The sequence below is a fragment of the Zootoca vivipara genome, chromosome 11, assembly GCF_963506605.1.
Source record: "Zootoca vivipara chromosome 11, rZooViv1.1, whole genome shotgun sequence".
Taxonomy (NCBI): domain Eukaryota; kingdom Metazoa; phylum Chordata; class Lepidosauria; order Squamata; family Lacertidae; genus Zootoca; species Zootoca vivipara.
Genome location: NC_083286.1, coordinates 63,999,128 through 64,010,642, shown reverse-complemented (window position 1 = coordinate 64,010,642; position 11,515 = coordinate 63,999,128). Strand labels below are relative to the sequence as shown.

The 11,515-nt window shown below is 51.6% G+C and overlaps 1 protein-coding gene across 1 annotated transcript; it reads right to left on the bottom strand.

The window, feature by feature from the left end:
• Positions 1-7,457: 7,457 nt before the first annotated feature.
• Positions 7,458-9,637, bottom strand: LOC118077303 (transmembrane protein 256 homolog). The gene is made up of 2 exons (XM_035100903.2): positions 9,631-9,637; positions 7,458-9,016 (listed from the first exon to the last, which is right to left on the bottom strand). Exons 1-2 carry the CDS (start codon positions 9,635-9,637, stop codon positions 8,685-8,687), a joined length of 339 nt encoding a protein of 112 aa, XP_034956794.1. The 3' UTR covers positions 7,458-8,684.
• Positions 9,638-11,515: the final 1,878 nt, after the last annotated feature.

Sequence of the window (11,515 nt, the reverse complement as noted above, 5' to 3'; positions counted from 1 at the left end):
GGAGGCTCTGCAAGCGCCCAGCGGGCCTGGAATGGCCGCTCTCTCTTGAAATTTCCCCATTCCTGCCCCACTCCGTGTCTTCCCTTCTGAGCAGCGGTGACCTCCAGCAGCAGACGCTGGCCGGCTCCTAGCAGACAGGAGCAGGTGGGCCTCTTGGCGGGGCTTCAGCCGGGCCTTCCTGTGCTTGCGCTGTGCAGGAGGAGAGATGCAAAGGCGCTCCTCGCACCAGGTGAGGCAAGTCCTCCTGTTCCCCGTTTGATCTGCAGCACACTTGCCTCCAAGGAGTGACTGCCCGGACAGGAAGCCTCTTGCTTTGCTCCTCCTTGGTCAGGAGGCATTGGGCATGGATGTGCATCGCTGGGGGTCTTTCTCTAAGCTAGAGATTTCCACCTCTCCAAATCATCTTGCTTCTGAGGTTCTGCTGCTCCAAGTTAGCCCTCGTTTTCATTAGGATGTGTGTGCATGAAAAACATCAGTGTTGCTTCCTCTCAGGTCTCCTAGTCCTAATATCTAAGGGTGAAAACATCTTCCCAAGTGCCAGGTACCATGAGGGTTGGTACCAGGTGGGAGTCCACAAGCAGGGCCTGAGCACAAGAATAGCCCTTTCCCCACCCTGAGTAACTGACATTCAGAAGCATTACTGCCTTCTCCTGTATTTGTGGGGTTTCTACAGATGAATCATGCTTTGCCATTCTTTCTGTGTCACAACAGCACAGTCCTAGCTGTGGCACCAGAAGCCATGCAAAGGGACAGGACTGGCACCAAGCAGTACAGCCAGAAGCACCATGAGGCTGGAAGGCGGCTCATCCTTAGGATCGGCAGCAATCCTGAGGGTCTTTTTGCAGGTGGGCCAATGGGGTGGCCCAGGACAGGAGCCAGATGATGCAAGGCAAGACCCTGGAAGCAGCGGCAGCAGCTGCTGCCCCCTGCACTCAAAAACCTGTCTGTGCCAACACATCTTGTGAGCTGGAAAGGCTGCTGGGCCTTGGTGCTCAGCTCTTCCTCGCCAGGTGCTGAGGCTGTGTGCAGTGCTCCTGGGCAGGGCCAGCCTCCTGCCACCCAACCCATTCCCTGGAAGAGGAGGAGAGCAAGCAGGTGCCAGGACTGATAAATACCCCACAGAAAGGGGGGGCACAGTGCTGAGGCAAGAGGAGCAGAAGGGCCAGGTCTGTCTGAGCAGCTTACAGAGGGAGGCTGACAATGTGGGAGGCCGGAAAGGGGGTCTTGTCAGGGGGCTGAGCCTGGTGTTATGGAAACTTCTCTAAGGGGGTATAAAGCCCAGACACTGGGGGGTGAATTAGCTGCCAGCCCAAGAGGAAGGGCTGTCAAGCACCTGGTTGGCTGTGGTGGCAGTACTGGGACCCCCCATCCCAGCAGGCAATGGGGGTTCCTTCTGTGGGAGACAAAGGCATATTCTCGACAGTAAGTTGAGGGGCAAACAATCACAGGGCCACCTTGCTAGACAGACTCAGGCCACAGGAATGTGATTGCTGGGGAGAGAGCTCTATGCAATGCCATCTCCCTTGTTTGCAGCAGCAGGAAGAAACAAGAGAGCCCTTCTGCTTCGGTCACTCTCACACTTCTCTGCTACCCCATGTCTTCCAGGCAGACAGATGTCTCTTGGTGGCCTCCCTGAGCACAGACTCCATGTTTGGAATCAACGATGTATTTTGTAGCCTAGAGGTATTTTACCATAGTTTGACTGTGATGCAACGCAAGGCTGTTAAGTAAGTAAACACCATTTGTAAGCTCACTTTATAAAGGGTTGCCTGGTTCTTTGTTAAGCGGGGAAGCGAAGGGTAGCCAGCTAACCTTCATTAACTGGGATTGCTCAGAAAATATAAGGCTTGGCAGCCTAGTTTCAAGCATCTATGTTTTGCTGCCAATGATGGGGTTTTAATACTCTGCTTAACCCATACGTGGGAGACTGGAGGGATAAATCGCGATTCATACATCCCCTCCTACCCATCAATAACCCATCCCACACCTTCCACTGATGGGCCCTCAGTGTGCTAGTGCTCAGCCCCAGCACTGGTGCCTGAATGATGGCATCTTGGTTGGTGGATCACAAGAGCCCTCCATACACCCCCTCCAAAGACCCCTCCCCCCCGGCCTTGCTGGTTTGCTTGTCTGCTGCACAAGAGGCTTGAGGGGTGCCTGGAGGAGGAACCCTGTGGGAGGGTGTCCCGATGGATGAGAGTATGGTGTTGGGAGGAGGGGTTTGGACTGGGCAGGTTGGGCCTGTACAAAAGGGTTAGGGTTGGACTGGGATGGAGCCAGACTGTTGTGAAGAGTTCCAAGGGGACTTCTCCAAACCAATGGATGCTGAGACAAAGAATCTCTGGGTTCCGTCAGCTAACTACAAATCCACAAATGATGTAGCGCACATTTTACCAGCTTAACCACAGGAATATCAAAGGGGACTTTGTTGAAAGCCTTATTGAAATCAAGATAAACTTCGTCCAAAGCATTCCCCAGTTCCACCACGCTTGTAGCTATTAAAAATAAAAATTAATGAGAAGGTTGTGTTTCCTTTCTCCTATTGTTTTGGAAGGTGCAAATATGTTTGATCCTCCTTTAAATGGGAACTGAATTTAATTTCTCCTCACTCCCTCGCACTGCTTTTTCCTCTGCTGTGATTTGTCCCTTTGGCTGCCTTGCTGCAGGAGGCAGTGACAAGTGGCCCCAGTGTGCATTCTCATTATCTCTCTCTCTCTCTCTCTCTCTCTCTCTCTCTCTCTCTCTCTCTCTCTCTCTCTCTCTCTCTCTCTCTCTCTCTCTCTCTCTCTCTCTCTTTCTCACTCTGTGTGTGTGTGTGTGTTGGCTTTGCGGCCTGAGGAGCTTCTCCGGTAACAGATGGAGGAGCTGCTCCCTGACTTGCCCTCATCAGCGCCATCTTCTGCAGGCAATAGCAGAGCTTTTTAGAAGCAGAGTCATGCACAAGGAAGCCAGTGAATCATGCCATTTGAAGTCACAACCAGGCTTCTGTGGACAGGAGATGAATGGGCCTTATGGCTCCTTGCAGCTCATCTCAAATGCTCCTTAACCTAGAAATATCTCTCTCTCTCTCTCTCTCTCTCTCTCTCTCTCTCTCTCTCTCTCTCTCTCTCTCTCTCTCTCTCTCTCTCTCTCACACACACACACACACACACTTCTTAGAATCATAGAATTGGAAGAGACCACAAGGGCCATCCGGACCCAGTCCAACCCCCTGCCAAGCAGGAAACACCATCAAAGCATAACATTCTTGACATATGCTGTCAAGCCTCTGCTTAAAGACCTCCAAAGAAGGAGACTCCACCACACTCCTTGGTAGCAAATTCCACCGCCGAACAGCTTTTTACTGTCAGGAAGTTCTTCCTAATGTTTAGGTGGAATCTTCTTTCTTGTAGTTTGAATCCATTGCTCCGTGTCCGCTTCTCTGGAGCAGCAGAAAACAATATTTCTCCCTCCTCCATATGACATCCTTTTATATATTTGAACATGACTATCATATCACCCCTTAACCTTCTCTTCTCCAGGCTAAACATACCCAGCTCCCTAAGCCGTTCCTCATAAGGCATCGTTTCCAGGCCTTTGGCCATTTTGGTTGCCCTCTTCTGGACACGTTCCAGTTTGTCAGTATCCTTCCTGAGCTGTGGTGCCCAGAACTGGACACAATACTCCAGGTGAGGTCTGACCAGAGCGGAATACAGTGGTACTATTACTTCCCTTGATCTAGATGCTATACTCCTATTGATGCAGCCCAGAATTGCATTGGATTTTTTAGCTGCTGCATCACACTGTTGACTCATATCAAGTTTGTGGTCTACCAAGACTCCTAGATCCTTTTCACATGTACTGCTCTCAAGCCAGGTGTCTCCCATCCTGTATTTGTGCCTTCCTTCCTTCCTTCCTTCCTTCCTTCCTTCCTTCCTTCCTTTCTTTCTTTCTTTCTTTCTTTCTTTCTTTCTTTCTTTCTTTCTTTCTTTCTTTCTTTCTTTCTTTTTTGCCCAAGTGTAGTACTTTACATTTCTCCTTGTTAAAATTAATCTTGTTTGCTTTGGCTCAGTTGTCTAATCTGCTAAGGTCATTTTGAAGTGTGATCCTGTCATCTGGGGTATTAGCCACCCCTCCCAATTTGGTGTCATCTGCAAACTTGCTCAGGATGCCCTCAAGCCCATCATCCAAGTCATTGATAAAGATGTTGAATAAGACTGGGCCCAAGACAGAACCCTGTGGCACCCCACTAGTCACTACTCTCCAGGATGAGGAGGAGCCATTGATGAGCTCTCCCTCCTCCTCATCTTCAAGATCATCACTTTGGACCCCTCCCGTCTCCCATGCTCCCTACTTTCCTGAGATAGGAGAAATTCAAGACAGAACTACAGGATAATCCAGTGTTTCCACTATTAGTCTACCTTATATATTTGAAACATTTATACCACTACCTTTTAAAAAATGAGCCCACGTGGCTAAAAATGCATACAAATATGAAAGCAACAGAACCATTCTCGATGAAATCCAATTCAGCATACAACAGGTTTAAGCAGAGGTTGGATGGCCATCTGTCAGGAATGCTGTAGTTGTCGCCCCCCCCCCCCAATAATTTTTATTAATTTTCAATTACCAGGTCGTGCTGTGGTTAAACCACTGAGCCTAGGGCTTGCTGATCAGAAGGTCGGCGGTTCAAATCCCTGTGACGGGGTGAGCTCCTGTTGCTTGGTCCCAGCTCCTGCCAACCTAGCAGTTCGAAAGCACGTCAAAGTGCAAGTAGATAAATAGGAACCGCTACAGCGGGAAGGTAAACGGCGTTTCCATGTGCTGCTCTGGTTTGCCAGAAGCGGCTTTGTCATGCTGGCCACATGACCTGGAAGCTATACGCCAGCTCCCTCGGCCAATAATGCGAGATGAGCGCGTAACCCCAGAGTCGGTCACGACTGGACCTAATGGTCAGGGGTCCCTTTACCTTTACCTAATAGCCTCATTATAACAATACCAAATTATAATACAGTTATTATTACCAATCATTCAAATACTAAAATATATAATTTAGGTGCCCCCCATGCTAGAATTAATGTTATATTCCATATCTATAATCCAGTTTCTTCGCTCCTCGCTTGTACATATATAATTTGAACTAACATTCAAAGGAGGGTTGCTGAATCATAAATGTAGAGAAGAAAACTTTATATACAGAAACTGAAGGCTCCCGTCCCCCACACGCCTTTTGCACCGAAGGAAGTCTTCTCTCAAGTTCAAAACCTTAACAACCTTGCAGCTGGTTCTATTCCGCAGTTTATGAGCTCATCTCTTCAAGCACACACCTGTACTTTAGGCAAATTAAGCTCTAATTAACAGAAGAACCTCTGCTTCTTAATGACGGTGCAGGGGGGTTTTCTCCAGGCGAAGTGCTTTTGCACTCAGCGTCTCCCTGCCTCCCGCATTCCATGCCAGAGCGAGAGCCAGGTATCCAGAAGAACTGGGAGTGAAGGCTGTTCCCCTCCCCCGTTCCTGGGAGGGGGAGACTTGCACGGATACTTACCCTCAATCATCCTTGTTTTTTCTTCGCTAACAATCTCCTGCTATCATAGGAACTGCATCCATTAAGGCAGGCAGGAACCGGAAGCTGCTGTAGTTGTGATTCCTGCATCACAGGGGGTTGGATTAGATGACCCTCGGGTGTCCCTTCCAAGTCTACACTTCTAAGATTATATGACACCAGGTAGCAAGGAAAGCAAAAGGCAGCCGATTGACACACACATCCTGCCACCCGTGTCGAAATCTCTATGGAGCAGAACACACTGGCTCCCTTCCACAATGCATGGAGGGAGGGGGCCGGCTGGACGTGGACCTTCCAGGGAGGCAGCTCTATGGCCTGCTGGGCTCCCATCCGCTCCATCTGAGCTCAGACCAGGAGGAAGGCACAGCTGTGCCCAGGAGTGGCAGCATCTCCTTGCTAAGCATGGAAAATCCATTCCCCCCAATACTCTGATACATGTTCTCCCTTCACTGTCAGAGGCAGGGGCCTTCAGAGGACCAGTTGCTGGAAGCCACCAGCGGCGGGGGGAGTCCAGATAGTTCTCTTGTGCTTGGGTTCTTACTTGTGGGCTTCCCTAATGGGCACCTGGTGGACCATTGTGAGGACAGGATGCTGTCCTAGGTGGGCTCCCTTTGGCCTAATCCAGTGGACCCTTCTCATGTCCTCAACAGTCCCATGCTGGTATGTGCCTGCTGGGCAATGTGGACCCCCAGGGAACACCCTGCTGCAGCTCCTGCCCCTCCACCCCTTATGGGGCCTTCTGGCCCACAAGGGCTAAGACAAGACAAGCCCCTTCCCACATGGTCCTGCATGCAGTGCCTTTTGCTGCCTGGGGCCCTTTCCTGCCCAGATCCCTCAGCTGAGAGCTGCTTGGGAATATTCATTCTGCCCTCTATGAAACCTCCCTTTCTGTAGGCTGTGTAAACTTGTTAATTGCTCTGCCCAGCCCCAGGCCAGGGTCAGTGCTAGACCCAGCAAGAACTCCTTCCAAACTCTACTAGAAACCCCTTTCCTCCCCTGGGAAGCGTCTCTATTTGCAGTTCCCTGTTTAAATGGCATAAACTCTGTCATCGCCTCCAAAGTGTTCCATCTTCTCTGCTAATGAATGTCTAATTACAGCAGGTGCTGCATGTGTGTTCAGCGACTGAGGGCAGAGTGTGTCCCACGCTGCTGGCAGCTCCAGGACGACGTGGGCAGCAAAGGTGCTCCTCTGCCTCCTGCTCTCCCTAATTCCCCCCAGAGTGATGAGCCAGGAACAGGTGTGGGGCTGAGGAAGGAGTGCCTTCCTCCTGGGGCACCCGCTTGCTTGCCTGTCCACCAGCCCACCTGTCTGTCAGATCAGCCCCGGGGGGCTATTTCTGGCTCTGGGCTCAGCACAGGCAGCTGAGGATTAGGACCACCTCCCCATGCCAATAACGTCACCTCTGGCACAGCTCCGGCTGCCTTGGGAGCAGGGCCTGCTCTGGGGGCTTCTCCCCATCTCCTGGGGGCAGCTCTCTTGGGACCTGATGGCAAGAGCAGCAAAAGCCCCCCCCCCAAGAGATGGGGGTTTCAGAGGAAGGGAGAAGAGCAGTCCCTGCTCAGAGGTGGGAGGAGGAGGAGAGCTCCCTTGTGTCCCTCTGCCCCAGGATGCTATTGCTGCTGGGATTACAGAGTAAACCACCCAGAAGCGGACTGGTGGGGGGGGGGGCAAGGGAAACCGGTCTGGGTACTGGTCCCAAAAAGTTAGAGCACTTAGTAGATATCAGCCTGTTAGGCTCACAGGCCTTGGGGCAGGCACTGCACTCAGGGTTGTCTCTGCAGAGCAGGACCAGCTCCTCAGGCTTTAAGGCAAAGCCTGGAGATGCTGTGGGGGCTTAGGGTTAGGGTTCTGGGGAAGCAGGCAGGCTGGCCTGTCCTTGATCCTGGAGGGGGGATGCTAAGATGCTAAGGAAGGGGTGAAAGAGCAACAGCCTTGGCAGAGGAGGGAGGGAGGATTCAACTGCCCAGGCCCCCAACCCGGGAGGGCTGGATGACAGCATCTACTGAGGTCAGAGAAAAGCAGGAGAAAGGACATCTTCTCCCGGGAGCTTCCTCGTTCTCCAGCCATTTGGCAAGGGGAGGGCCAGGCTGGAGCTCAGTCTGAGGGAGACAAGGGGCTTCCTCGCAGGGAGGACTGAGCAGCCAAGGAGACCCAGGAAGGCCTCTGCGAAAGACACAACAACTCCTCAGCCTCAGTGGGCCTCAGCAGCTGCAATGAAGAAAATTTATTTGAGATGACTCATAATATGAAAGTACTATAAAATATATAGTGTTATGGCTGGGGACCAGTCTGTTAGTGAATATTAGAAACTAATAAATGGTAGTATTTAGATAATATTGGGATATGAAGGGAAAAGACAAGCTGCAGAGCTGTGCCAGAATTCATGGGTCGACCTTGCAGAGCCACTGAGCAACAATGGGGAACCAGCATGGAGTCGTTGGGGGCCTTGGCAATGCAAAAGAACTGTGCCCCCCAGAAGTGGACAGACAGGAGAATTGGCAGGTTGCCAAGGGGATGGGGATGTGATGCCACAGGAAAATTTGTCCCTTTTGAAATCTAAAAGTGTGCTGGGAAGGAGTGGGGCAGGACTCCATGGGCTGCTGTGGAGGCGAGAAGCAGGAACCAAGAGACGCTGTGACAGGGTAGGACTGCTCTGAAAGCAATGTCAGGAGGCAGAGAAGGACAAGCTCTTTCTTTCTTTCTTTCTTTCTTTCTTTCTTTCTTTCTTTCTTTCTTTCTTTCTTTCTTTCTTTCTTTCTTTCTTTCTTTCTTTCTATCACTCTCATCGTTTATTAAGTTAAAAAAACACCAATTGAAAAGCACTGATCAGACATTGCATGCCAAGGCCCAAGCTCTTCCTCCTTCACAAACTCAAATCTGGTTGCAAATTTTTTGGGGGGGAGGGGGGAGGATATTGGCTTTTTAAAAGGGGATTTGGCATTTGGCATTTGCGGAATTCCAAGATGCAGGACAGAGGCGTTCGGGGCGGGCTAAAGACCTCAAGTGATCCCACTCTGACATTTGGCAGATCATCTCTCCTGTCCTAGGGCTCCCTTCTGGCTAGCCTAAGAGGGGGAATGAGGAGCAGGGTTGGCTGCCCTGGCGATGGGGAGGGGGGCACATGGGGCCGGAATGGAGGTGTCAAGGGGCCATGGCGATCCAGCCGAGGTTGAGGAGGGAACCACCATAAGGGAGCGCCTTGGTCAGGATCGGGTCCCCTGTCATGCCGTGGCCAGAGAACATCCCCATGCCCCGGGACAGGATGCTGCCGGCCATCAGGGGATAGCGGCAGTGGGGCACAGCCAGGAGGGCCAGGCTGTGGAGGAAGTGATATATGTTGGCCGTCTCGTAGAGCTCTTTTAAGTAGTCATCTCGGTCACTCCGATGGAAATCATGAGCCCCGTAGGCGGCCGCCCCGACCGCCGCAGCCCCGCTCAGTGCTCCGAGCCGTCGGGGAAACACCCGCGACCATTCTTATACCCGCCGTGAAAATGTATCAGCCTGGACAAGCTCTTTCTGAGATGAGAATGCTGGAAACTCTGCACTCCCTTCATCCACACTCATAAACCATTTTCAAAGACACTGCAGCCTCTGCCATGCCTTGGTCCTCCCTGAAGAGACACAGACCCTAGTTGAGGGCCTACACCCCAGGAATCTTGTGCACGGCTCAGCAGAGATTGGGGCGGCTTCCCAGTGGAAGAGGCATGAGCTGCCATCCATGGTGATCTCGGTTACTTCTGCATCCCAAAGTGGTGGTGGGAGTGGGTGGCTGAGATCTCAGCCTCCAAAGCCAAGAGCCCCGGTTTGGTTCCCCTTGGAAGCCTAGAAAATACCCACCCACCTCCACCTCTGCCCCCATGTCTTTCCTTCTTTCAGCCTCCCAAGCTGGGCAGCCCAGTCAGGTGAGAGCCTTTGCCAGCTGCGGTTGGCCAGGCTGTTTCACAGCCAAGACGAGCCTGGTGGCACCCCATAGAAGAGCCAGGACTGACGTGCCCAAGAAACAGAGGGGCTCCCCTCCCCCTCTGGGAGGAGGCCAGATTTGGCCGTGGCTGCTCCTGCTGCCTGTGTTTGCAGCACCATTCCATACCTGGCATTCTTTCCAGGCTACAGAAGTCTGCAACTGCTAAGGAGACGCTCCCATAATAAACTGCCTCAGGACTGCAGCAGATGAGGGAGAAGAGGGAGAGCCCTGCATGTGGGGCTCAGGAAGTGCAATGGGTGAGGTCTTGTGGGGCCAGATGGCCTTCCTTGCAAGAGAGGCAGGGAGGTGCCAAGCCAGTGGGGTTGCAAGCTGGGCAGGGGGCACATAAAGAACAGGGACGCAGGTCTAAACCACCACTGAGACTCTTGGATTTGCTGATCAGGAGGTCGGTGGTTTGAATCCCCGCAACAGGGTGAGCTCCCGCTGCTCTGTCCCAGCTCTTGCCAACCTAGCAGTTTGAAAGCATGCCAGTGCAAGTAGATAAATAGGTACTGCCTCAGCGGGAAGGTAAACGGCATTTCTGTGCGCTCTGGCTTCCGTTACAGTGTTCTGTTACGCCAAAAGTGGTTTAGTCATGCTGACCACATGACCTGGAAAGCTGTCTGTGGACAAATGCAGATTCCCTCGGCCTGAAAGCAAGATGTGTGCCACAACCTCATAGTCGCCTTTGACTGAACCTAACCATCCATGGGTCCTTTACAGTAAGAACACAAGAAGAGCCTGCTGGATCAGGCCAATGGGAGCCAGTGTGGTGTAGTGGTTAAGAGCGGTGGCCTCGTAATCTGATGAACCGGGTTCACGTCTCAGCTCCTCCACATGCAGCTGCTGGGTGACCTTGGGCTGGTCACACTTCTTTGAAGTCTCTCAGCCTCACTCACCTCAGAGCGTTTGTTGTGGGGGAGGAAGGGAAAGGAGAATGTAAACCGCTTTGAGACTCCTTCGGGATATCAAATCCAAACTCTTCTTCTTGTTGTAGCCCAACATCCGGTTCTCACAGTGGCTAGAGAGTTTTCCCATGGGAAACCAGCAGACAGGATGGATCCAAACCCAAAAGCCCTCTCCTCTCCTGTTGCTTCCAGCAACTGGCATTCAGAAGCACGGCTGCCTCCAATTATGAAGGCAGAGCAGAGCCATTGAGAGCCCTCTCCTCCTCCATGAATTGGTCTGATCCTCTTTTAAAGCCATCCAAGTTGGTGGCCATCCCTGCCTCCTGTGGGAGTTCCAAGGGTTAACTATGCCTGGATCCTATCAGTAGCCCCAATACAGACTTTGGGCTATGCAAGCCAATGGGGTCGGGAGTGCAGGGAAATGTTGGTCAGTGCCCAGGGGATTCATGGGGCGGGGAATCTTAGAACTGTAGAGTTGGAAGGGACCCCCCCCCCCCCGAGAGTCATCTAGTCCATGAGGTTAATCTAAGGCATAATTATTGCCAATGGGAACCAAGGGATCCTGCCACCCTCTTCTCCCAGGCCTTTTAAACTGTGTGTGTGGTAATGTTTTTGCTACTATGGTATGGATGTTTGTGTTTTTTTATTGTAAACCACCCTGGGATCTTTGGATGAAGAGCAGCATAGAAATATAATAAATCCTTCTCCTCCTCCAGCCCAACTCCCTCAATACAGGAATCACAGCTAGAGAATCCTGGACAGATATTGACAGCTGACCTCTGCTTCAACATCTCCAAGGAACGGAGAGCCCAGCATATTCTGAGAGAGTCCTTTCCAATGTTGAACAGCTCTTACCATCAGAAAGTTATTCCTGTTGAGTCAGAAGCTCATATATTCCCATTTGAATCAACCCCAGAACAGGAAAAAACAAGCTTGCGATAGCCCTTTCTAGATAGCTGAAGGCAGCTGTCCTATCTCCTTTCAGTTTCTCCTCTTATCCAGACTAAACAATCCCAACTCCCTTTAACCCTTCCTCATCAGGCTTTGATCTTCTCTGCACATACCAGCTTGTCAATATCCTTCTTAAACTGGGGTGCCCAGAA